General features: G+C 34.9%; 2 protein-coding genes across 4 annotated transcripts in view; both read right to left on the bottom strand.

The window, feature by feature from the left end:
- Window positions 1–157: 157 nt before the first annotated feature.
- Window positions 158–8,150, bottom strand: CCNA2 (cyclin A2). The gene is made up of 8 exons (XM_010952587.3): window positions 5,819–8,150; window positions 4,794–5,034; window positions 3,369–3,481; window positions 2,952–3,175; window positions 2,111–2,318; window positions 1,564–1,677; window positions 980–1,113; window positions 158–481 (listed from the first exon to the last, which is right to left on the bottom strand). The coding sequence occupies exons 1-8, from the start codon at window positions 6,029–6,031 to the stop codon at window positions 433–435; spliced, it is 1,296 nt and encodes a 431-aa protein (XP_010950889.1). The 5' UTR covers window positions 6,032–8,150; the 3' UTR covers window positions 158–432.
- The window catches only part of BBS7 (Bardet-Biedl syndrome 7), a 36,283-nt gene continuing 17,327 nt past the window's right edge, over window positions 7,134–26,089 (bottom strand). For all 3 annotated transcript variants that reach the window (XM_074341397.1, XM_074341393.1, XM_074341403.1), the window contains 10 exons: window positions 25,464–25,566; window positions 23,639–23,831; window positions 22,475–22,549; window positions 19,623–19,688; window positions 15,871–16,010; window positions 13,680–13,844; window positions 10,677–10,786; window positions 10,418–10,521; window positions 10,148–10,271; window positions 7,134–8,352 (listed from right to left, as the gene is read on the bottom strand). In XM_074341397.1, the coding sequence (XP_074197498.1) occupies window positions 8,219–8,352; window positions 10,148–10,271; window positions 10,418–10,521; window positions 10,677–10,786; window positions 13,680–13,844; window positions 15,871–16,010; window positions 19,623–19,688; window positions 22,475–22,549; window positions 23,639–23,831; window positions 25,464–25,566 (1,214 nt within the window). In that variant the 3' untranslated portion in view covers window positions 7,134–8,218. The remainder of the gene's footprint in view (window positions 8,353–10,147; window positions 10,272–10,417; window positions 10,522–10,676; window positions 10,787–13,679; window positions 13,845–15,870; window positions 16,011–19,622; window positions 19,689–22,474; window positions 22,550–23,638; window positions 23,832–25,463; window positions 25,567–26,089) is intronic.

The following is a 26,089-nucleotide window of genomic DNA, read 5'->3' as shown; positions in this document are numbered from 1 at the left end:
GCTTCTTATGGAAATGAATGTCAGCACCTGTCTGTTTTCCTAAAACTGATTTTAGGAGACAGCTTCCCAGTCCCCATGCTTTAGTAAACTAAATTTTTCCGAGTGAAATCCTGAAGTCAAATTTTTACTTCAAATTAAATTTTACTTACAAACCAAGTTTTCCAAATCAATTTATTAATTCTTATTATCCTGACAGCTGGCATCATTAATACTTTAACAAAACCACTTAAAATTAGCCAAATATCTAAGATACTTACATGTACAAAAGATATACAAATTAAAACCATTTAAGAAGTAATAGATACCATAATTTGTACTTGACCACAAGTTCTGTATTCAGAAATGATTGTAAAATTAAAACCTAAGATAAAATCTGTACACCATATACTTTGAGTGATTTACATCTTAGAAAACAAAGGCAGTCTTTCACTGTTACACATTTAGTGTCTCTGGTGGGTTGAGGAGAGAAACACCATGATACCTGTAAGTGGGGAAAAAAATCCACATTTAGTAAACATTCATTGGGTCAATCGGATCATGAAATGAAACATACCAGAAACTCAGAAATGCTATTTCTGTCTACTTGAGTTAAGAATTATAAAATCATTGTCTGGTAGCCCAAACATGTATGGGCACCCCGTTCCTTTTCCCTCCTCCAAGGACAGGAAGGGGGTAGGGTATAGCTCAGGGGTAGAGTGCCTGCTTAGCATGCACAAGGTCCTGGGTTCAATCCCTAGTACCTCCACTGAAATAAATACATATAAATAAACAAACCTAATCCCCCACTCAAAACAAAACAGGACAGAAAGCATTAACTACAGCCTACTCAAAACACCTGGCCTGCTAAGAGAACAGCTTAAGGAGGCTGTGCCTGATCTGTCACTCCCTTAATAATTAAGTTCAAATGTCAACGATCTCTGAACCATATGATAGCCTGGAAAAGCAAGCTTCTTTAATATCTATTCATGTTAATTCTTACTTCGGATTTTTGTACTTTTCTCTTATCGACTGTTGTGCATGCTGTGGTGCTTTGAGGTAGGTCTGGTGAAGGTCCATGAGACAAGGCTTAAGAGTTTCCAGCGTATATCCAGTCTTTTGTACTAATGATTCAGGCTACAGGAGGGAGTAGAAAGCCATTGAGTTTGTTTTTAGTAACAGACAATAAACGCAACAAGGTAGTAGTTGGCATTAAGCTTGAGTTTTGTTAAACTTCAGTACTAACAAATCCAACTAACAGATCTTCCAATTTTCTCAAGCTATTAGTCCATCTCTTTTGCTGATTTTGATCAGTTTTTACTATTTTCCCTGCCAGCAGCAGGTCTCATGGCCCAAATTCTTTGAGCACACCTTTCACATCCAAGTAATAAGCTTTCTACCTAACAAACAGATACTATTAAACAAGTAAGACTAAGACGCTTTAAACAGTGTGGATGGTTGAACAACTTTTCCAGGTCAGTACATCCAGACAACCATCAGTTGTATCGGGTGATTATTTAACTTGTGTGGCACAAGCATTTAAGTGACAAGTCACGAGGTAGCGTGTAAAGACGTCGTTGTACATACCCAGCTTTGTCCCGTGACTGTGTAGAGTGCTAAGTGAAAGGCTGCTCCAGCGATGACTGATGGCAAATACTTCAGATATGGGTCAGCATCTATCAAACTTAACTCTCCCAAAAACTGGAATGAAAGAGTAAATATACTTTGTAATCATAAGAGCTGTGGAATTCAAACCTCAGGTTCTTGCCTTCTGACCCCTTTTTTTGTCTTAAGATTAGCTCTATAGCAACCATAGTAAGAAATCTCCATAGCCACATCTTTAAATATATCCACTATCTTAGTGCTTTGTTTCATTCTCATCCTGTATTTTTCCTTGTAATAGCTCTAAAAACAACTCTTTTGGCTACCATTTCCCAAGACTGCATCCTCATACCACTACTTCTAGTGTTTTCACAATTTATATTTCTCTTGCCAATGATAGGCTGTCTTCCATACTGCAGCACTCATCTGTGCCCAGAATACTAAATCCCTTGACTAAGGCTGTATAATGAAACTAGGGCTTGCCCCTAGTTATGACCTTAGATCTTCATTCAACAAAATGAAAAGAACTTACCATTGCTAAACTTTCAACTTTGCAGTTTGCAGACTGCTGGTGTAGAAAGTACTGGGTAAGAAACTGATTTATTGTTGGTGCAGCTAAGTCAAAAGCAAGGACTTTCAAAACTAGGTGCTCCATTCTCAGAACTTGTTTCTTGGTATAAGTGTCATCGGTAATGTATACAAATTCTGCTACTTCTGGCGGGTATATTTCTTCAAACTTTCTACAGTGGAAGAAATTTTAAGTAATCAGTCCATCTAAAGGAAAAGCAATTTGTTTATCCCCCTTGAAATCCCTTAAGCAAAATAAATGGGATGAACCCAAAACCTATACCCTGAACCAGTTGCCTGTTTTCACTGATACTTGGCCATTTCTAGCGGAGATTGGGTAAATGCTAATTAGAAGACCCAAATATTTCTCCACTGCAGTCAAAAGAAATAAATGAGAGGCACAAGACTTCCCAAGATGGGAACAATACCAGAGTTCAAATAACTGAAAATTCAGGTTATTTTCTCAGAAAAATAAATGCTTTATATTTTAGTTTTCATGCCTTGATGAAAAGATGAGATTTTGCTTATATGCTAGAAAGTACTTTACAATGGAAGGAACCACACTTTGTAATGCAGTCCCAGTGTATTAATAAAATGTCACCAGTCTCCAGGTTCACTCAAGAAGGTACCCCGAAATCCAGTAATGTCCTAAATTTTAAAAGTTTCATCCACACCACCCCTAAAATAGTTGCTGACTCTCTGCCTTGTGTAGTATGTTAAAAATCGCACTTTAAAAACCACAATTTCTCCCCTACACAAACAGTACTACTAACCACTTTTAATCCAACAAACCAAGTTGGACTTACGAGGCTAACAGCATAGCAGCAGTGCCCACAAGCTGAAGTTTTCCTCTCAACACAGACATCGATGAAAGAAACCTGTCAATGTAGTTCACAGCCAAATGCAGGGTCTCATTCTGTAGTTTATATTCTTCTCCTACTTCAACTAACCAGTCCACGAGGATAGCCCTCATACTGTTAGTAATGTCTGGCTGTTTCTTCATGTAACCCACTTTAGGCTTACATTTAACCTGTTGAGAAAGTTACTTAGTATAGTGTTAAAATTGCAATTAGATTATTCTGCCATTAACAGATGCTACATGCTACAAACATAAGTATAGCATAAGAGTACTCCACAGGCAGTTAAAAACTTGAAAACATTATCCTCTCAATTTCACTTCAACAGAGTGAATAAAGTATGAAGTGGATTCAGAGAGCCTTTACCTCCATTTCCCTAAGGTATGTGTGAATGTCCTCGTGGTAGTCTGGTACTTCATTAACACTCACTGGCTTTTCATCTTCCAGTACAATTGACATGTCCATAGTATGTGGTGACTCTGGGAGAATTCAAAAGTACAATGAAGTTCACTTTCAATTTTCTACTTAATAGCGAAGTTAAATTTAATAGTTAAACTGAATAGCTAAAAGTGATTGCCCTTGTAAAGAGGCCCATACTACCAAAGTATTTATTTTATCCAGCTAAAATCTTTTTATGACAAAGTACATAGAAGATTTCATTCTGATTTTAGTACCTCTGTTCACTTAGCTTTGGAATAATTTTAATTAAAAAGAAAAAATACTGATAGGCCATTAACAGGAAAATGAGTTTGAGGAGCAGGTATTATTTTAAAGTATCATTCATCTCCCATGACAGGAATACAGTTCTGTTAGGACAAAGCTAAAATCCAAGTTTTGAGATATCAAGGATTTGTCACAAGAGTTTGCAGAACCCCAAAGTCTGACATACTCAAAGCACAGTCTAGGCAATAACTAGAAGCAGTGCTAACAAATGTGTTAAAAGAGAAAATTAGATTTGTTATATGTTCACACATATTAACACTACAATCAATGGGTGATTCTTTTTTTTGTAAATTTAAATTATTTTTAGAGGCAAAGAATATCACCCATTATTCTTACTTCAGGGTTTACTTTCAGGTTAAAATCTGTTGCAAATTTTAAATAAAAATACACAAAATTATTTTATTTCCAAAGGACTTCCCTGCTCCTCCCAGACCACCCCTCATCAATAGAACTAAACTGAGAATGGATTTCATGAACTGTCCAGTGACTCAATAGCCTGATGGCAAAGAAGCAGCATAAACTGTAGGCAGAGTCGTTTGCAGCAGCTACTCTATATTACATGTGGTTAAATGCAAACATTCATGGTTCAACTACTAACTCACAGGACAATGGCCTCCTCTGGTATCAGAGGATTACTTAGACTGGTTTTACAGAAACAAAATTTTAAAGCTGTAAGAGATGTTGGCTGTCACAAAGCTGCATCCTCAAATAGCACTTTCTGAAGTGGTAATGTACAAAATGAGTCTTAAGAATAAAAGTAAATATATTCTCCCAACCAAGCATACATTTCCAGGGTCAGATTAAAGTGAGTGAGATCTAATTCTGGGATGAAATTGATGTGATTAGCAGTGTACCAAAAGGACCAGATTAGGATCCTTTTGTAGGTCACTAGGTCTCATATTAGCTGTGAGGTCTGAGATAAGTCACACCCTTTCTAAAGTTGATACATTAAACCTAACAATGTAGAAAGGATCCGGTAAAATAATGTCTTAAAAGACAGAATATAATTAATCCAATCTATTTAATAATTATAACTACATTGATTTGATATAGATACTGTAAACTTACCAAAACTACCATCCATTGGGTAATCAAGAGGTACCAGTGGTTTTCTTGGTCCAGGTAAAGTAATAGCTGAATTAAACGCCAAGACATCTTCACTTTCTGGTTTTTTAGATTCAGCTGGCCTCTTCTGAGTCTCTTCTGCTTCATCCACATGAATGGTAAATGGAGGCTGTTTACTGTTTGCTTTCCAGGGAGGAACAGTGACATGCTCATCATTTATAGGAAGATCCTTAAGAGGTGCAACCTAAAAAATAAATAACTGGCTTTGAGCCTATTAATGGTTTTGCTTTTATCCCCTTACCGGTCTCAGCCTCTGAGTTTACTCCCAAATGCATTATCAGGAAAATTAAACTTTCTGGGGCAAAATCCAGGCAAGGAAATTTGAGTAGTTGGAGAAACAAGGGATGTTCTAATTTGTCACAGGCATTCCTGGAAAGGTTTTAGAGTCATGCTAAGTGGAATTATGCAAAATTAATCAAGGCCACGAGATGGGTGGATTGGCAGGCCGAAAGATGACATAATTTAGGAAAGAAATGGCAACAAAGTGGTTCACCTCTCTCGCCCCAGGGTGGAGCAACAGAGCAAATCCGGTAAGATGGCGGAATTGACCAAAAGCAAAGTATTTTTTATACCCTTTCCCAAAATAAGAGATAATGTCTTAACTATATGGGGAGGATGAAGGAGGTCCGGGCAGTGCCTGGGGCTTAAAAGTCGAGAGAAAGGCGCGGAGGCGGGTAAAGACCACACTCACGTTGCAGGGCTTGGTTTGACCCCATTATCTATAGAAAAATACTCCCAACAGAGAGCAAACAGGCAGCATAAATGCATAGTGCTGGCAGGGAGAGTAGTGGGTGAAACTAATGGGAGTAACGTGGCATCCCACACTCCAGAAAACCAGGGGTCAAGGGACTCTAAACCCTGGCCTCCCGCAAAAAGCCCAGCGAATGCTTTCTAGCCACTCTGCCGGCTAAATCCACGCAAAATTCCCGCTCGGCCCACCGTCGGACAGATATCGCTCATCTCTTTACCCGTCGCGTCTTAGGCCTCTGCTGTGGCGCTGCACCCCGCGAGTTACCAGCCTTCAATACCGCCAGCCCAGCCCGGGTCCGAGGCTGCTGGGCGGGCGCCGCTTTCTCGGGGTTGATGTTCTCCTGGTCCTCCTGGAGCGCCGCCTGCTGCAATGTTAGCAGCGCCGAGCCCGACTCGCGGGCCGCAGGCCCGGGCGCGGAGCTGCCCAACATCACTGCTCCCAGGGGCGCGGCGGGATCAGCCTGCGGCGCCAAGCAGCGTGCACTTCGTTCCGCCGACCCCGCCAAGGAACACTCCAGCCGTACCCGTCAGCCACAGCCCGGGCCAGCCTGCCCGCCTGCTTGGGATCGCGTAGGGCCGAGGAGGTTCCAAAAGGCGGAGGCAGGCACTGCGGGCGTGGAGAGTCAAGGACGCCCCCGAAATGAAGCGAGCAGCCCGCCGGAGCGGCGGCTGTTCATGCAGTTCAAGTATCCCGCGACTATTGAAATGGACCAATGAAAAGGGCCGAGACCCGTGACGTCACTCGGGGCGACGCGGTCGCAGGCGAGTGAAGGCGGCTGCGAAGGCAACCGAGCAGGGGCGGAGCGCGGCGAAGAAATGTCGAACGGCGGCAGGAGGAAGTCCGCCTGCGCCGGGCGGAGAGGCGGGGCCAAAGTTTACGGTAACTTTAACACAGCCAGTAGGCGGTTCCTGTCTCAGGGCAAGGGCTGTCTCTAGAATAAACTGAATTAAACTTTAGCATTTATTAGTGGGCTGCCCAGGCCTTCAATCCTAGGACCTCCAATTAGTTTGACTATTTTCCCAAGGTCTAAAACTGATCCGGCCATTTACTGGCCTGGTGGTCTTGTTCAAATTATTCAATGTCTCCAATTCTCGGTTTTCTTATGTTAATTAGGAGTAATAACATCTGCGCATTACACAGTTGTCGTTAGTATTAAATACCGTGCGTAAATCATTTAACACGCTGCTCGAGTAACTGATACTCAAGTGGGAGACTATAATGTCATCATACCATTTAGGTGTTTCCTCACAGTCTTATGCTTTTTTATTTTTCCTAATGAAGATGCAATTAATTTAAGGTGCCACCTTCAACTACTGCTGATATGTATAACCGATAGTAAGATACTACAAGAAATAGAACTTTTTTCCCCAAGCTGTGGCAGCCAACAATAAAGCACCAAGTAAAATTCTAGTGACCTAGATATAATTGTGTTCAATTTTGTTTAAATATAGTAAAAATGACTTATTTTTAAGTCAATTTAAATTTTAAGTTAATTTAATATGACTTATTAAAATAAAACTCTTAGCAATATGTGCCTTTAACAAATTTTCACATTTAATGTACAAGGTTTGCACATAACTAACAAATAAAATGGTATATAATTAAGCAGCATTCTTGTTTTCCAACAAATTCATGACTGCCCTTCTTGAAAACATAAATTGCTTATTTCCTATTAAAATCCTTATGTTATTTTTAAAACCTTTAAATACAATCACCTGAATATGAATGAATGTGAATTAAGATTAATGAACAAAAATTCTGTAGCCTTAATGTCTTATTTCCCTCCGTATATGATAAAAAGGAAATTAGTGGATACTAGTTTAGGAAAACCTAAGAAGCTAGCATTATTTCTGCACTATATACATTTAGTACACTTGTATAGCCCTACTGGTTACAGCACATCAAGTTAAGATCCCCTCAAACTGCAAATTCTGATTTCTCTGGCCACAATTTATAGCACTAAGCCAACTCAAGTATTTCACAAACTGAACGTGGGTTACAAAACATTACCAGGCAAGAGTGAAATCAGCTGCAAATCAACCTCAATTCCTAGAAGAAATAATTTATAGGTTATTTCTCCTGGTTGACAACATACATAGTGACCAGAACACAATCCAGGCATCAGGATTTGGGTCCCACCTTTACAAAATAATACCATATCCTCTCAAACACTCAACCCACTGAGAATCAGTTCTCTTATATGATTTGACAAAATAGTCATAAATATGTGTTGTGAAGATCAAATGAGATAACATTTGTAAACACATTCTGAAAACTGTAAAGCAGTTTATACATATGTGTGTTAGCTTGTTAATTATTTGAATATATTTTTATTTTCTAAATAGTATTTGATTTAAAAGTTAAAACATCCACTTGAAAAAATTCATTAAAATTCCTTATAATCATTCCACTTTTGTTTTAAAAATAAACATTCTCTTTATCTTTAAAAAGTTCTACTTGTCAAAAAAAAGCATTACTAAAAAAACTTGTATCTCACATATTTTAGATGATATTAAAAAGCATATGAAATAAAAGAATGTAAAGATAGTCTGTAATTCTGTTTTAACATTTCTCATTTAAACAGACAACTTCTTTGGAACTTTACCTCGTTTATATTTCATGCAGCATCGAAGAAAGCAATCAATGCATTTTGGTCATAACTGTCCAGAATCTCCAGTAAAAGAGGCACTTTTGTTTTCACATTGGTGCCTTTGAACTTGAACTTATCTATGAAAAGATCAGTGATCATGCCTATAAAGAAAAAATATTAATTTCCTGTCATTGATTAGTTTTAGTAATGACACATTATTTAATGAAAGTGACTGCTTGAAAATCTATTTCTAAGGACCCTATAATTCCATTATTTAACACACACAAACCTAAAAGGATTGATGCATTAAAAATATTTATTTTAGGGGATTTTAAGGCAAGTTTCAAAATATAAGTCATTTGGCTAATAATCCTCTTAACAATTGGTTACAAGCTATTAATTCAGACAATCAACTCCTGGCCAGTTTTGAACTGCTATTGGTATATATAAAATCACAACAATCTGACCATTTTGATATAATGTTGACAGACTGTTCACAACAGTTTTATTTGAATGAAAATATCCCATCTATATGTTGACCATTCTTAGGGTTTGGCTTAAAAGAAAATATTTCTAGAGTCAAAGATCTGGGCAAATTATTTCACTTTTGAGTTTCACATATGTATAGTGGGAATAATTCAATCCTTTATCCAAAACCCTTGATGCAAGATGTGTTTCAAAATTTTTCATATTTTAGAAAGATAATAAAAAGAATATACCATAATATACCATATATATGGCATAATACTTGTGGAAAGTGAGTGGCAGCATCTGATAACATTTCTGCAATAAAATATATGAATATTCATGCTAAGTGGAATTAAAAAACTATAAATAACTTCGTATCAGTTTAAGTGAGATTTTGTTATTAAATTAATTCAGATCAAGTCAGATTTATTGCCAAATGATTTATTTGGCAATAAAAAAGTTTTTAATTTCAAAGCTTCCTGGGCTTTGGAATTAGTGACAAGAGATGGAGATTCTCTACCACCCATTTTCTAAACTGCTGTGAGGATAAAAGATCATGTGCTTGCCATACAGTAAATATTAAGATAGTAGATATTATTGTTATAGTTTATGAGCAAGTCTCTGAGTATAAAATATATTCATTAGGTAGGCTTAAGGATCAATATGGACTGATGATACCAACTGACTTTCTAGAAGACTTGGCGTAGTGCAAAAAGCATGCATTTTGGGGCAAGCAGGTTTCAGTGAAGGCCCTGCCACTAACTACCTATGTGACAACAAATTCTTTAGTCTCAGATTTCAGTTAAAAAATGTGAAAAACAGAGATAACACCATCTACTTGCAGAGCTGTTATTAGGTTTAAATATCTCACCTGATTAAAAAGATGTTATAAATAAATGGGTATGCTATACACAATAGGTCTCATGTAAAGATTTCAAAAAAATCTTTTTCTTAAGCTGCTCCTTCCTCCCTCCTTCTCTGCCTCCCCTGTCTCCCTCTTGCTTTTTCAGTACAGTTTGTGAAACTCCCATCTTATCACCACCAAAGCAAAATGTTTTGAACTGTAAATTGACATTGCATGTGTACAGCCCTTATTAAATTTCACCTAAAAAATGTTAAATGCTGCATTTTGTTATTCAAAACAGCAACAATACCTCAAAATTATTTGTGTGAAATATAGCCTAAATTGTAATACTTCATAAGTTATATTCATTTCACACCAGGTTTCTTCATATATATATATATATAGATTAATTCATTGCATTACACTTATTCCATTTCTTAACATTTACTTGCTTTTTACCAAGTAAAAACATTAAACATCAAAATTAACTCAACAAAATGAATATATTGTGCAAAAAATTGGTTACTGGTTCATGATGCTGTAATCTTTGCCTGTTTCCTCCTGCCCAGCTTCTCTCACGTGACCCTGAATAAATAGCCAGTAGAAAAGAAATATAACAAGGTATTCTAGAATAGTCCACTAACCATAGAGTCTTTCAAGATGTGCAGGTTGCTTTTTGTATTCTTCCTGTAGGTGATCTGCCTCTTCTAGAATACAGCGATATTCTGGTATCAGAAAGTCTGTGTTTCCCTCATGAACCTGCAATTCCTTATTTAAAAACAGAAGTACCTTAAAGTTCAAAATTCAATCCAGTATAAAGTGGATTTAAAGTGGTAAAACTTTAAAATCTTTACAATTTTAGAAATCCCATCACAACAAAATAATGATCATGAGTCCATAACATACATACTTACTTTTAAAGCATCAATTAACTGCACTTTCTTAGCCAAAAGCAACTGGTACTCCAGCTTTGGGTGGATTAGCTTTAATGTGTGTTTGACTGATACTTCATTTATCTCTGGAAAAAGTTGAGCCAGGCAGAATTAGATAAGTCACTATGATTAGAAACATTCTTATTGTAACAAAAACAACAAAACAAAACAAAACAAAACAAGCAAACAAAAAAAAACCCATAAAAAAAGATTCATTTTTGTTTGGTTGGGTTTTTTTTACCGTAAGATATGTTGAGGTTAATTTTCCTTTTTGTAGCTTCTTTAGAGAGCACATCTTTTAGGATGGATATAGTAGAAATGTTGTCAGATTTAAAAACTCCTTCGCCTTTTCTATAAAATTAATATTTTTTAAAAGAACAGCTTTAGAAGGAAATACATCTGACAAATATGTCCAACTAATACATATTTTGTAACTAGTACTAGTCTTTAGATTTCAGTTGATTTTAGATTTCTTTATAGACATATCTCATTATTAATATAAAATGTATTTAAACATGTAAGCTTTTACTGTTATATTAATTTAAGTTCTGAACATACTTGTAAAACTAAATAAAAGATGTTAGATATATGACCCCTAAAGATATAATTTATATAAGTCCTTCATTTAAAATAACATTTTCCTTCATTTTCACTAATAAAATTTTCAATAACTTATGTATATAAAATGCATTTAGAATGGCTTATTTACATGTAAGTATGTTTTTCTTTGATGTAATCACATAATTACAGCATGACTTGACACTTAAGTTGATATCAAACCTAAGAGTAACATCTGTTCCTCCATGCCCAGGATCCAATGCCACTTCTTATCTCACAGGACCCTTCTTTTTCTTTAGGGAATGCCTCCTTCTCTTTGTCTCTCACCCTTCTCAAACTATAAAGTTTCACTGGCACTGGCCTCAACCCCATTTCTGGGACTTTAGGAGGAAGATTTTAGCAGCATATTGCATACCCCTGACCACAGTGGTTCACAACTCAACAATGATACTCAATCCTGGGACTTTTAATAGCACTAGTGGGAAAGAGAGGCTCTATGGTGGCTGAAAAGATGTAAAGCTGGATGCAGCTGCTGGTGGGCCCCATGGCACTACATAAGAAAGCCAAGAAAAGACAAAAATAGAGCTGGGCAATGGAAAGGGATAAAGTCTTGATGACATCAGTTAAACCACTAATCCAGTTATGCTTGAGGCAGATTACTGCTAATCTTTCAAGCTATATGAGCCAATAAATTCTTTTGACTTGGTTAGGAGTGCATGCATTTGGTTCCTTTTCATGATAACCAAAATTTTCCTAATTAATACATACCAACTTTCATATATTCAGTGTTGCCTTTTCATTTGGTTTTATATTGACTAGCTGTAGGCAAATGCTAATTCTTTTTTCTAGAAAGATGAATAATGCACACTTATTTTGATCCCAATTATGTTTTAGAGATAATGAGATTTTTTTCACTAGTCTTCAATTTTAACTGATATTTAACATTAAACATGTAGAGTACCTGGCACTACATGTTTTATCTTCCTTTAATTATCACAGTTCAATGAAGTAAGTGCATTATTTCCATTTCTCAGAAAAGAGAAATGAAACTCAGAGAGTTAAGTAATCCAGCTAAGGTCAAATAGCTGATGAGTCACAGAGTCAAGATTCAAACCTAAGTATGTCTGCCTCCAAAGCACACACTTCCATACTTCTTCCATATATATGTATTTTTTTCAAGCACCCAAAAAACACTGAATATCACTATGTTCAAAGCCATATGTTACGTATTTGGAGGTTAAATACAAAGACAATTAAGAAATAAACTCTACCCAGAAGCGGAGTCTAGTTTACAGATAAGCTTACATAAAAATTATTATATACTTCAAGCAAATAACAATATCTAAGGTAGGTAAGAATAAAATGCTATGGAAAAGAAAGGAAGTCTTCAAAAATGTAGCTACTGAGTTGGGCTTTGAAATATAAGTAGAGTTTTGATATTTAAGGACACAGAATGGTAAAAAGCAAAGGTTTGCTATTATAAAAATACACAATATGCCAGGGGCCTGTCTAACTGTTTGCCATGATTAAACAGTGAGGTTCACTGTGGTACTTCAAAGCAGAAGTCATGATTGCAGGTTTAGACACAGGTAAGATCCCCTGGAAGGCACAGTGAAACACTGCCACAGAACTGATGCTAAAACCAATTAGATTTCTGGAGAGTTCTTGGCCCCAAAGGCTGCATGCAGAGGTAAAATAATATGATGACTGCTGTTTCCAGAACTCAGCATGGTGAAGTCTCAGCTAGGAAGCAGGAAGTAGACTATCTCGATAAACTACTTAGGGAAAGAATCGTTAAGAGACAGAGAGAGGCTAAGAAGCCCTCTTCCCTTACAAAAAAACAAAATTTAAAAAAAAAATCAACAAACAAACAAAACCTACAGATACAGAGAATGAGAATGTAAAGAACTTGAAGAAGTATGAGGGTACAAACTCAACGCAGACTAGAGAAATCAGCCTTACCCAAGAAGTAGGTCATTTCACATTCAGAAAAAAAGAACAAAGGAGAAAGAAATTTCAGCCGCTACTGTATTCAGAAACAGAAACTAGGGGAGCCTATGACAGATGAGCAGGGAGTGACAGTGAAGGGGGCAGGAGGGCAACTTGGAGCTTGAGAAGAGTATAGAATAATAATGACCTCCACCTCGTAACATGGTAGATTGAAAGGCCTGCAGTTCTAAGCTCTCAAGTTCTGAGCCATTTCCTACTTTTGCATAAAGAAATTCATTAGGAATTCTAATTGGAACTAGCATAAATGTTTGAATCAATTTGGGAGGGACTGCCATGTTTACAATGTCTTCATATTGATCACTACAGAATATATTACTCCATTTAATCAAGTCTTTTATAGTTCGCTTCATGTAAGTTCTACATATTTCTAATAAAGAATATCCCTACAGATTTTATATGGATATTTTGTTATTGTTATTGCTACAGTGAAAGGGTCTTTTTAAACAATTTATTTTCTAATTGGTTATTGTTGAGAATGGGAAAGAAAATCTGTCATATTCATCTTTATTCTATTATTTTTTAAACCCATTTATTCTACTTGTTTTTCAATAGATTCTCTTGAGCAGTATAGTTTTTCAATCAAATTATTTGAAAATTATTCTTGCCTCAAAATATGAAAATTTAGAAGTTCCATTTGTATAAAAACATTTGTGAACAAGTAATAAGCTTTATTCACCTGTAGGTGCTTTCAAGTTGCGTATCCAGGAAGGTGTTCTGAAAGTAAAATGTCACACATTCTCCTGCTGGAGGTTTTTCAGGAACTTCAGGCAGGCAAAACACCACCCAGGAGTGAAGTTCAGCAAAACTGAACTGGCCTGTCAAAGTCAGTGTATTCATGGGTCTGCAATTTAACAGAAGAAGTACACATTTGTGTGTGGGAATACATGGAAGGATTATATGTACTCAACACATTAACAAACAGAATTCTGCAACAGCAGTTACAAATATAAAAGCATCCATTTGATTTTTCTCAGATTAATCTTACCCATCAGATAAGTATTTTGATTTCATGAAAAAAAAAGAATGCTTATCTATTCTTACACTTTTAATATTCTGGTAAGTGACATAAATAGCTTGTTTTCATTATAACATGCTTTCCAAATACAATTCAGTTCACTCAGGCAGATTTCATTTTTTAAAAGTTCATCTAGTATTTCTACTATACAAACTACAAAACATACTTACACAAGAATCTCCTTAAGGAAAGAATCAGCATAATGTAAAGACAAAGAATTAGGCTTTTAAATAAGATAGACATGGAAGTGAAACCTTGCTCCATTATTTAGTAGCTATGTACCACTGGGCAAATTAGGGAATAATAACTTCTATCCTGCAGGATATGGAATAATACTTTCTGTCTTGCAAAATCACACATACACACAAAGGGTTAGGAAACAGATTTAAAATAAATCAAATGGATAGTTATAAAGAGTTAAGAAAATGTGAATTTATGGAATTCAGAAGGAATTTTAAGAGGACAACGAATAGAATTGACTTTTGAGATCATCCACACCAACCCTCTCATTTGCAGATGAGAAAACTAAAGCCCAGAGAGATTAAATTATTTCCCCAAAGTCACGTAGGAACCGATATAAGATTATAACCCAAGTCTCCTGATTCTCCATTTGCTGTTCCTTCTGGCACACCACTCTACTTCCATTAACAACTCTGACTTTTAAGGAGGAAGACACCACCAAAAGAATCTATTCTCTTTAATGTTTTCTGAAAATCTTCCTTCAGAACATTTCTCCTTACATCTTATTTAAATTACATATATTTAAAATTACAAGCTGTAACAGAAGAAACATAGGCTTTGGCCTCAAATCTTAGCTCTGTTTCTTATATCAACAAGTTATTTACTTTTCTAAACTTCCATTTCTCGTCTGTAAAATGGACACATTACTATGTGTCTTGCTGTAAGAATTAAATGATGATGCCCAAGCAACTAGCACAACACATGGCACAGGGACAGTATTCCATAATTGCTCATTTCTTTCCCTTCTCCTTCATTTAAGCCCATGGTATCTCCTTTGCAGGAAAGAAAGCGAAAAGCTATAGCTAGGAGGATGTTTAAGCTGGAATGGATGTCATAAATAACAGGGACTATCACAACCAGCTGCTCTATAATTAATTCCCTGAGGTGAAACAGAACAATAAGGTCCTGTTCACGAAGAACTCAAATGCTAAACAGTATTTACTCATGATAGGTGTTTGAGACAGAGAAGTGTTACTCTACTGATCTCAGAATGGGAATATATGAGAAAGATAGGAGAGTTCAACTCAAACCAGCCTCTAAAAGATGACAAAGAATTTTATATCTATTATAAATATTAATACAGGTATATATTATCCCCTGCTTTTTGAAAGTTCATTTTATACCACTTTGCTTTTATGAAGGGCCTATATTAGTACCCATTTTCCCTAACCAAAAGAAATCCAAAGAGGATTTTTGCTTTTACAAAAAAAAAAAAAAATCAAAAATAGTGTCAGCATTTGTTCTGTAGAAGTGGCACTCCCTGAGTGGTGAGAGCGGCCTCACAAAACTCCTTCTCAAGGAACTACACTCAGCATCTCAGCATCAGGCCCCCACAACTTTGACCTGTGTCTGTCAGTATCTGTGCTTTATTTGAAGTAGCCAGACATGTCCTAAGTAACTGCTTCTTTGATACATGCCAATTTAGCTTACCAAAAAAAGTTTCACAGGAACACTCTACTTTTGGATAGCAGGGAAACCTGTACATAGCATTTGAATGTTTAATTTTTTTAAAGTACCAAGAGCTACCAGAGTTTACACTATTAATATAAAAAACAAGGTTATCTGCATCATGTAATATTCTGAAAATAAACTTCTCCCTCCTTTGTCCTACCTGTCATGGTCAATAGAGTGAGTTCTTTGATGGAGTGAAAGGGGTTTGATAAGGTACTGGCGGACCTGACATGTTTTGGGTTGAATTCTTGGAGTCACGTATGCTTGAAGTGTTCCATACTGGCCTTCAATTGAGCGAATCTGATTCAACACAAAAGAAGAAAGAAAATAAGAATAATCCAGTAACATAAATGCTATCTTTAAAATTCTCAACACAGGTACTTAACCCTTAATCTCTTCTGTAATACTTGGAAGGAAAAAAATGACATTCTATTAAACAAGTACTTTTTACCATATAATAAAAGAAAAATTTTAAAGATTTTGGCAATCAAAAGCAAAATTAATCCATCTGTAAAAGTTATCCCCACTACATATTTTAGGTGATTTGTCTACACTTAGCAATGCTATGTCATTCCAAAAGACAGACATTCCCACATATCACTTTATTACACATAAAAACATAGGTGTAGAATATACTATATAAGAGTCACATACAAATGGTTAAAATTTAGACATGTTTGTAGAAGAGCTGAATCAATAACTCATACTTCATTTTCTCAGAAATGGGGGTATTATAAGATATGGCTGTTATAAAAATCTATTGACAGGAAAACATGTTTCCAAGACCTTAATTCTTTACTTTCTATGAAAATAGAGAAGCACACTCATAATCTAATTATGACATATTTGAATTAGGAAATTCTTTTGAGCTATTTTGAATATGGCTAGTTGGATATCCTGAGTATTTACAACACAGAAAACTCTAATTCATGAAACTCTGAAGACCTAATTTTAGAGGAGTTAGAAAGTGGTTCAGCTTCTCCCTCCCACCCCTCTTCTAGCTCCTCTATGTTCCAATTCATGAGATGGACTTAGTACCTCTTGTATTACAAAGGCAGCTTCTCTAATCTAATTAATCTATCAACTCATACTTTTCCTGGCAGGTGAGGTGGAAAAAAAGTTAATGTTTTACCTAAATGGGAAACATAAATCATAATTTAAAGCAATATTTTTTTGCAAATGTTACACTGAAAATATTGCTCTGAATGGGAAGAGAGAAAAGATTAAAGGAAAAAAAATACAAATAGAAAATTAAAAGTAGATCTGGGAAAGCTGTATTTAGAATTTTCTTTTCAGGGGTAAGCTTACACATAATTTTTTTCCACAATAAAACGTCATAATGCTTTCTCATTGTATAATTCATAATCATTATTTTAAAACTCTAAACAATAAAGAAAAATTAGGGTAAACATACAAGTTACCTGTTATCCTACCACCCAGAGATGATCATTATTGTTATTTTGTAGTTAACCTTTCATACATTGCTCTATGCAGGTATACAAAAACAAATATATAATTTCACATGGATAAATTCTATTTATATCATAAACATCTTTAATTTCTAATAATCACATTTTCCCCCTTATGTCTGTCTCTCCTAATACTATCACTTCCCTCCCACTCCCATCTCACCCGTACCTTCCCTCTATTGTATGACCTATCACACCAGACAGGTATGTTTCTTTTCATATCTTTCTTCATATTTATATCATTATAGATAAAAAATATATATACATATATAGAAATTTTTATGTGCATTTTGTGTTTTTCATGGAATTTGCTCCATGTTAATAGGAATAGATCAACTCATTCTTTATCGTAGCTGTGTAGTATTCCATGGAATGGATAAACAGCTTTTTATTCAAGCATTCGATTACTGAGTGTTCACTTTGGTTCCACTTTTCTGCCTCAACAAGTAATGTTTCAGTTAATTATATACATACATCGTGTATACAATACTATCATTTTATTGCTATGAAATCGATTCCTCCAAATGGGGCTATGACCTTATTGCTTTTCCAAAGTGGCCCTAACAAATTTTATTTCCTTCAGCTATGATTGAGAGTGTCCTTTTCCTTATCCTGTCACCTGGTGATACTGCTCTTTAAAAAATTTTGCCAATCTGCTAGACAAAGCAGAAACTGATTTTTGTTATTCTGAGTATGCTAATGGATAATGAGGGAGAACATCTTTTAATATTTGTTAGCTTGCTACTTTGAATCCCTCTTCTGTGAATTGCCTATCCATATTCCTCACCTATTTTCCTAATTGGGTACTCTTTCTTAGCAACTTATAGGCAGTCTTTGTATTTTGATAGTCACCCATTATCTAAAAGACAACTAAATTTCCTTCCTTTTAAAAATAACTAGGTACTTAATTCATCTGAATTTATTTTTTATAATATATGACATAAGAATCTACTTGATTTTCTTCCAGACAAATGTCAATTGTGCCAATGTCAATTTTTAAATAAAAATAGTGATTTAATAGAATTTTTCCTACATACAAATGCCATGCATTTAATTTCCATAAATATGTGTGGGGTTCCATTTTTAGACTTTATTTTATTGCATTATCTATTTATTTCTGCCCTGTAAATACCCTACATTGTTTTTATCATAGTAATTTTATAGTATGTTTTACCATATGCAAGGTAAGTTCCACCTTTTCTTCTTTTTCATAGTTTTGTTGGCTCTTTTCAGGCATTTATTCTTTACTCTGAACTTCAAATTATTGTATCCAATTTAAAAAAGAGCATACCTTTTTGATGTTTTTAGGCCTACTTCCTAATTTATTGGCACAATCTTGCTCAGTGAAAATGTAATTTAAAACATTTAATTAATTTACATAAAATACACTGAGTATATTCCTTTAAAAATGAATGTGTCCCAGTTTTCCATCTTTCTTTCAAAATATATGAAAGGTGACTTATGCAGACTATAGTAAGCTGTTCAGAAAAAAAATTACATTTTAACTGGAACTTCCTAAACCTGATGTGAAAATACTGTTGTGTAACAGCATCTCTCTTGAAAAAAAACATACTTGGAGTCTCAGAACATCAGCAATACCAGGAAAAAAGTTCTAGTCCTTAATTTTTGGATCATAAGTATATCAAAAATAAATTTTAAAAAAAAGTCACACTACAAAATAGATATGTGTGCAACAATCAATATTTAATTATATAAGTTAATTTTTATAAAAATTATAGATTGCAAAAGAAAACCAGAGATTTTTTCACTGGAATAGATGCTAATGACATCACTGGAATGCAATCAGAAAAATTCAGATAATAGAAAAATATAGGGCAAATGCTCAGAGACTTCAATAATGAAATTACCTTATTTGAATCATGATTGGATCAAACTAAAAAAAAAATCACTGAAATCTGAACACCAAATATTTGACAATATTAAGGAATTATTGTTACTTTTTCCTAGGTGTAATAATAGTATTAAGGTTATATTTTTAAAAGAGTTCTTATCTTTTAGACATATGTATCAAATATTTACAAGTAAAATTATAAAATATCTTGTATTTACTTCAAAATAATTTGGAATGGAGAGTGACAGTATAAACAAGATTGTCATGAATTGATCACTGCTGAAGCCGATGTCATTACTTTTACATATGTTTGAAATTTTCCATAAAAGAAAATTAGAAAAAAGATTTCCAGTTAGAGAAAATTTAGAATTGGTAACTTTAGAGCAGGTGATTGGTTGAGTGCTAATAGCAGAGATCGTGGTTTGGTCTGAATTAAAACCTAGTTCAATGGTCACTCAAAAGAAATTATTCCAATACGCTTCATTTCAGGAAATTTAATGCAGAAAAATGATATCATATGTTGTTGCAAAATTTACCAAAGGAAAAAGAAAGCTTATACTTTCAAGGAAAGGCAACTTCAAACATTTTTACCTTGAGTTCCAGCCTCGTGGTATTTGCCTGGCACCGGTAAGTGGCAAGAAGAAAGTTGTCATTTGACTAGGAAGAATTCAAAGTTGAGGAAAAGGGTGAATCCATGTTTTTAACAATAATAACACCATCAATAATAATAATAATAGGAGTTACCATTTTTCCGAGCACCTATCATTTGGGAGGCACAGTGCTATGTGCTTTATGCTTATTCCTATGAACAACCCTATGTGGTAATTTTTACAAAATAAGTTTTAACAGATGAAGAAATTGAAGCATGAAGAGTTAGGTAAATTTCCCCTAAACCAGTAAGTAATCAAATTAGAATTCAAATTAGTATCTTTAAGACTCTAAAGCTCATGCTCTTACCATCTTGAATCTCTCCAGTAATGTTTTAAAATACTATTTTTCCAAAAATTTAATTGACAGTGCAAACTCCTAATGCTTAATATTATAAAGGCAAAAACATCAATGTTTGGTGTGAATGTATTTGACTTTCACACATACTTATAGACAACTGAGAAATACCTCATCTCTGTTTTCCCAGCAATTAGCACAATCCCAAGCATACTGCATATATTCAATACATGTTTGTTAAATAAAACTGGAGAGGTTACTTCAAGTATTGTAACTTCTTGAAATTGAATAATAAACTACTAAAAACAGAAAAGTATATCTGGGTGCATGAATTGCAAAAGCAGACAAAGCAACAGGAACTATTTGACATGAAATTTTCATGTACTGCTCTTTCCTTACTTTTAATCAATAACTGAAGAAATAAAGTGTGAATGCTAATATTAAAACATTTAAATGTTTTTACTTCAGATCATTTAAACTCATTAAGCACAGGTGATTAATCAATTTAAAAATAAAAATATTTTTGTCCAATTAAAAGGAAATCTTATGTATTTAAGTATTTATGGATAAAATCATATAGATTAAAAGAGATAAAATGTCTAGGATTACGTTCGGGATGGGGGAGGGAGAGGAAGAGGGTAAAGAGCATAAAACAAGACCGGCCATATGTTGAAGTTAGTGATGAGCACCCAGAGGTCATTATACTATTCTTTCTCCCTCTGTATATACTTGAAATCTCCAGTTTTTTTTTTAAAACCATCATTCTAGAAAATAAGTTGTAAATTAGTGTAAGATACTCATTTCAAAGAATCCTGCAGTGATATAAACAGGTTAATCTTTCACAGTAACTTAGTTGTTAAAGATTTTAAGTTTATATTAACTTGATTTTTTAAATAATCATAAAAATGTAGGTCTTGATCTTTCATGTTTTATTCTCAAAAAGGATGACAAATCATATATGATAACATAATACAACTGTTATGAAATCTTTTATCCAAAAAAAAAAAAAAGAGCTTCACTCTGAAATTATTTTGAAAATTATTCCCTAATATATTAAGCTATCAACTTCGTTCTTTACCAGTTCTTTTTATCCCTCCCTTTTTTGGCCAACTCCAGCCACCAGTTCCTGCTCTGGCTTGCCTTTTCCAATGCAGCTACTCCAGACCTTGTCTTTATGATTAATTCTCTTCAGGAGCCACACTGAACTCCAAGACTGCCAGTCTAGTACTAAGCAGAAAGATGTGCTATAGAAAGCACATCCAGAAGCTCTGACATAGTCTCATTCCAGGTGCTTTGCACATAGCAAATGCTCAATAAATGTCTGCTGAATAAAGATTTAGCAAGAGTCAATTTAAAAAAAGTGAAGAAAGGCAGGCAGATGGAACAGATCATGTTCAAATGAAGGGATGTGTGAAACTGTACAGCACTGTCAAAAAATTTTGAGAACTTCAGTTTGGCAGAAATCATGTGCATGGGTGGGAAGGTAGCAGCTGGTGAGAGATTAAGTTGGCGATGTAATCAGGAGCTGAATTCCAGAAAGTTTTTTATGCTGCAGTGAGAAATCTAGACTTACATTCAGTTTGGGAAATAAGCAATCTTTAAAAGGTTTTGAGAAAAGAAATGACAGAGTGATGTTTGTACTTTATGAAGGCCTGTTTGGTGGCAGTGTACAGCACAGCCTGGAGCTGAGAGGCAATACTGGAGGCAGAGAAACTAGTGGACGAGTAGTTCAAGCATGATGAGGGCCTGGAAAGTTAACAGAAATGGAAATGAAGCACAGCAGATGTATAAGAGCAAGGGAAGCAGAGCTGACAGGAACTAGCGACTACAGCAGTCCTCCCTTATCTGTGGTTTTGTTTTTCAAGGTTTCACTTACCCATGGTCAACTGTGGTTTGAAAATATTAAGTTAAAAATTCCAGAAATAAACAATTCATAAATTTTATATTGCACATCGCCCTGAGAAGTGTGAAGAGATGTGGCGCCATCCCAGTCCATCCTGCCTGAGACATAAGTCATCCCTTTGTCCAGTCTGTCCACGCTGGATATGCTACCTGCCCATTCAGTCACTCAGTAGCCATCTGTTATCAGATCCACTGTCACGGTGTCACAATGCTTATGTTCATGTCACCCATGTTTTACTTTACAATGGCCCCAAAGCACAAGAACACTGATGCTGGAAGAAACAGTATTATACAGGGGTCACTACTATCTGTGATTTCAGGCATCCACTGAGGGTCTTGAAACATATCTCCAGCAGATAAGGGGGAACTACTGTAATTGGATTTAACAGATGAGAGAAAAGAAGGAATTTAGGGTAACACTCCAGTTTCTGAATTATCTGAGGATAGGAAGAGAGAGGAAGTAGATTTTGAGGGAAAGGTTATGAAAAGAAATATTGAAGAAGAAACATCAAACCCCAGTAGCATTTATAGGCTTTACACAAAATGGCATAACAGAAATGAAAGCACATGAAGAGTTCCTAACATTTTTTACTCACCTCAGAATCACAGTTGCTAAAGCTGACAACGGCAGAATTCTTATCTACGTCAAGTAAATCTATTGGAACATCGCTCTGCAGTCATTATTAAAAAAGAAAAAAAGGTTCAGATAGTAAACTAAAAATTTTCACAACACGTATTTTAATACGTACTTCTAGAAAATGAAAATAATAAAGAATAAATGTTGTACTATAGTGACCTATTTTTTTTTAATTTGGATTAATCAGAGATCATTGAATTTCATCTCTCACCTTCCTCTTAAAAGTATAATCTTCCTACCTATTCTTGTCAGCGCTAAAAATGTTACCATAGACTGCAAATAATCATACGGCTATTCCAATTATGTCAGTTCATTTTTATCATTTTTAATTTCACCTGTAACACAAAAAGGGGACAATTTTTGTCTCCCCTGGAGAGGTAGTTTCTAGGACAACGTGTTATGTGCTCCTAGAATTGTTTGATGCAGCAGTTCTTGAGATAGCATTACTTAAGAGAAACTTCTGCCTTTAAGTTTTAATTAATAATCTGATCTCTCCCTCACATCTTTTAAAACTTCGTCTTCATCTTCCTCTTTATTCTTTTCTCATTTTCTGATGAGTTTTCCATCTTGCTTGCCTTTCATTCATCCTACTATTATCCTTTTCCACTCCCTGAATCTCTTCTATTTAAAGAAAAATTAATTAAATATATTGACAAATGATTTTATACATTATTATCCCTAAATTTTACCATTTGATATTATCTGCTTTACCTACTGACCTTCCTAGAAACTGATGATTAATAAGCAGGCTGTACTGTAAGCTATTATTTTAGTATTTTGAGCTGAAAAATGGGTTCAAATAAGGATAATAAATACTGGAGTCTTCTAAGCTACATCTCTGTTAAGATTCTCCTAAAGGTTAGCCAAAGAACAAAATCCTTAATGTCCTTTTTGAGTCTTTCTGAAACTTAAGTCCATTAGTCTTTTGTTTAGTACATATAGGATAAATAAAAAGTAAAGCTACAATGTAAATAATCTATGTGCAAACTGATTATCTAATGGAAGATTAAGATAAACACCCAAATCATGATCTAAAACTAAAAGTGTTTCAATAATTAATGTATATGACTGGTAAGCAAAACAGATCTAGTCATAAAACAAAGAAATTAGACATTTTGCTTACCTGTATTAAGACATTATCTATTGCTGTCTGCACCTCTAAAATAAGGCTGTAACTCGCATCATCTTTATTTAATGTAAACTTGTCATTGACACTAAATGAAGGTACTGCTGATTTTGCTTTGCTTGAGTGAGAAGACTGTTGATATTTCTCTCTTTCCTGTAGTACCTTATATTGCAGATGTTCCAACTCACTCCTAAAAGAAAATATGCACAATTTTGTCACCTATAAGTATAAACACTGACATCCTTAGAATGTTTACAAAAATTTGAGACATTTACTTCTGCAAAATGGATTTTTATTAATTGAGTTAGAACTATGACACTAATAGTAACAAAATTTTGGCATGACTAATCAAATGATTTCTCATTATCTCTAATCTAAAAATTAAAACATCTACTCAGCCTCATACCAGCAATATTAATAAAGAGTTATAAGAATCAAGGCAGGCTGCAAATACTCAGTTCTAACATACAAATCTGGTTACAGTTACATATAGTACTAATCAGAAGAGAACTGACTGTATGGGAGAGGAACTATCAGATTTTATGAGAAGAAACAAAATGTGTGCCATCAGTAAACATGTACCTTTCAGTAAGACATTTTAGAGAAAGACAAAATGAGGAGGCTGCAGAGTATGAATATTTGGGGGACCAGAAGGATAATCACAAGCCAGTGGTACAGCTGAAGTTCTACCAAGTGTTGGAGAGGATTTTGCTGAGATTAAACTGTACAGACATTGCTTAGGGTTGATCCAGTTAAGGGGAAAGGCCTTATGCAAATGAAGCAAATAGTAACTGAGGTAGAACAAATGAGGCTTAGCCAGCCACAGCTTAGGGAGAAAAGCCTGGGAAGGAGCTTGGAAGGGATCTGTGTGATGAACAAAGGAAAAGATTCATTCACCTAAGAAATGTTTACTGAGTGACTTTATATGTACCTATGATCTGGTTGCTGAATGAACAAAACAGACATAAGCTTCTCTTGAGCATACATTCCAGTGGAATCAGGAGGGCGCTGACCTGGTTCTAAATATGAGGTGTTTTACTGAGGATGTGAGATAGTAGTCATGTCTCTACTTGCATTCCTTCCTGCATGAACATTAGAGCTTTCTCTCCTGGTGGCTTTGGCGAACTGGCTTGTGGTGAACTTCTTGTGTACCTTTAGTGAACTAGTACTTATGGCATTTTGCTGCCTTAAAAACTTCTGTAGCCCTCAACTACCACCAAAAAAGATCAGCTCTCACTCCCTCAAGAGGTTGGCAAGGGCTGAAGTAGGGAGAACAGTCATTAAAAGTTTCAGCAACTCCCATTTCTTCATTGTATGAAGCAATTTTACTAGAGGCTGGGGTCCCTTTGCACAGGACTTGTCAAACTGAACAGGCCATGAAAGCAATCCCTGCATCAAAGGGAGTCAACATTACTCATCTCCAGTAGGAATACTTATAAGCAAAAGTTATAGATTCAGAAGGGTTCACAGGAGCAGTGAACATCAGAATTAATGAGGAACAGAGCCAGCTGTGTTGGTTTCTTTCTAATGTCTAAGAAAAAAAAACTACAACCATCTATAATAAACAAATGAAAAAATTAATTCTTGCTCTAAGAAAAAGTCAAGATAGAATAAAACATACAAAAAGTGTATTCTAACTCCAAACCATTAATCACCACTTACTGCTCATTTACTCAAACTGATTAATTTTCACTTAAAAAGGTGATAAACTAATTGTATAATTCCTTCCAGTAAAATATACTGCATCTATAAGTAAGAAAAAAAAAACAATCACACACTTCATGAAATGAAAAAAATAAAGCAAACAAAAATCCAAAACTACCGTAAAGAAGAAATTTTATTCTGCATCTCCTGATTAATTTTTAGTTCTTCTCCTGGTCCACTTTCCTTATGAATAGGCTCCGTTGTCAGACCTGTAACCCAGCCTGCAGAGAGGAATTACAGTCGTGCACTATTAAGTGTTGCTAGTGTTAAAAGAAACCCAATATACATGCCCGTTTGTCCACCAACATCAGCTCACTTAGTCTTGGACTTACTCCTTTTCAAAACACAAAACATAAAAGAAATCAAGCTGGAAGATACTCAAACCACAAAAAAGTTACTTAAGCATTTTGGATACTATTTTTGTTTTGTCTGAAATACTATATAATACTATGATAAAGAAAATCTTTCACTTCTTAATTTACAGTTTTAGTTTTCAAGTATAGAGTAAGTCAACATATTCTAGCAAATGAAAAAATAGCTGATGAATAATAATTGCCTTTCAAAAATTATTTTCATGGAAAGAAACTCTCATATAACTATTGTGGAAATACAAAAATGACTTACTCAAAAGCAAGCAAGCTTTTGTAAGAAATATACACAGTAATAAAACACAGATTTCAGGAAATACTTCTTTTTAAACCAAAGGATATCATTTTATTTTCAAAGATACTAGAGATATACTAT

This window comes from Camelus bactrianus, chromosome 2 (genome assembly GCF_048773025.1).
Source record: "Camelus bactrianus isolate YW-2024 breed Bactrian camel chromosome 2, ASM4877302v1, whole genome shotgun sequence".
NCBI lineage: Eukaryota > Metazoa > Chordata > Mammalia > Artiodactyla > Camelidae > Camelus > Camelus bactrianus.
This window is presented reverse-complemented; position numbering and strand designations above follow the sequence as displayed.

What these genes read in the sequence shown, in the direction of transcription:
- CCNA2 (XM_010952587.3), bottom strand. Translation starts at nt 6,031, where the DNA reads ATGTTGGGCAGCTCCGCGCCCGGGCCTGCGGCCCGCGAGTCGGGCTCG. An exon ending in GCTGCTATGCTGTTAGCCTC is followed by an intron (nt 2,319 to 2,951) that starts GTAAGTCCAACT and finishes CTTCCACTGTAG; the next exon opens with AAAGTTTGAAGAAATATACC. An exon ending in AAGTTGAAAGTTTAGCAATG is followed by an intron (nt 1,678 to 2,110) that starts GTAAGTTCTTTT and finishes CTTTCATTCCAG; the next exon opens with TTTTTGGGAGAGTTAAGTTT.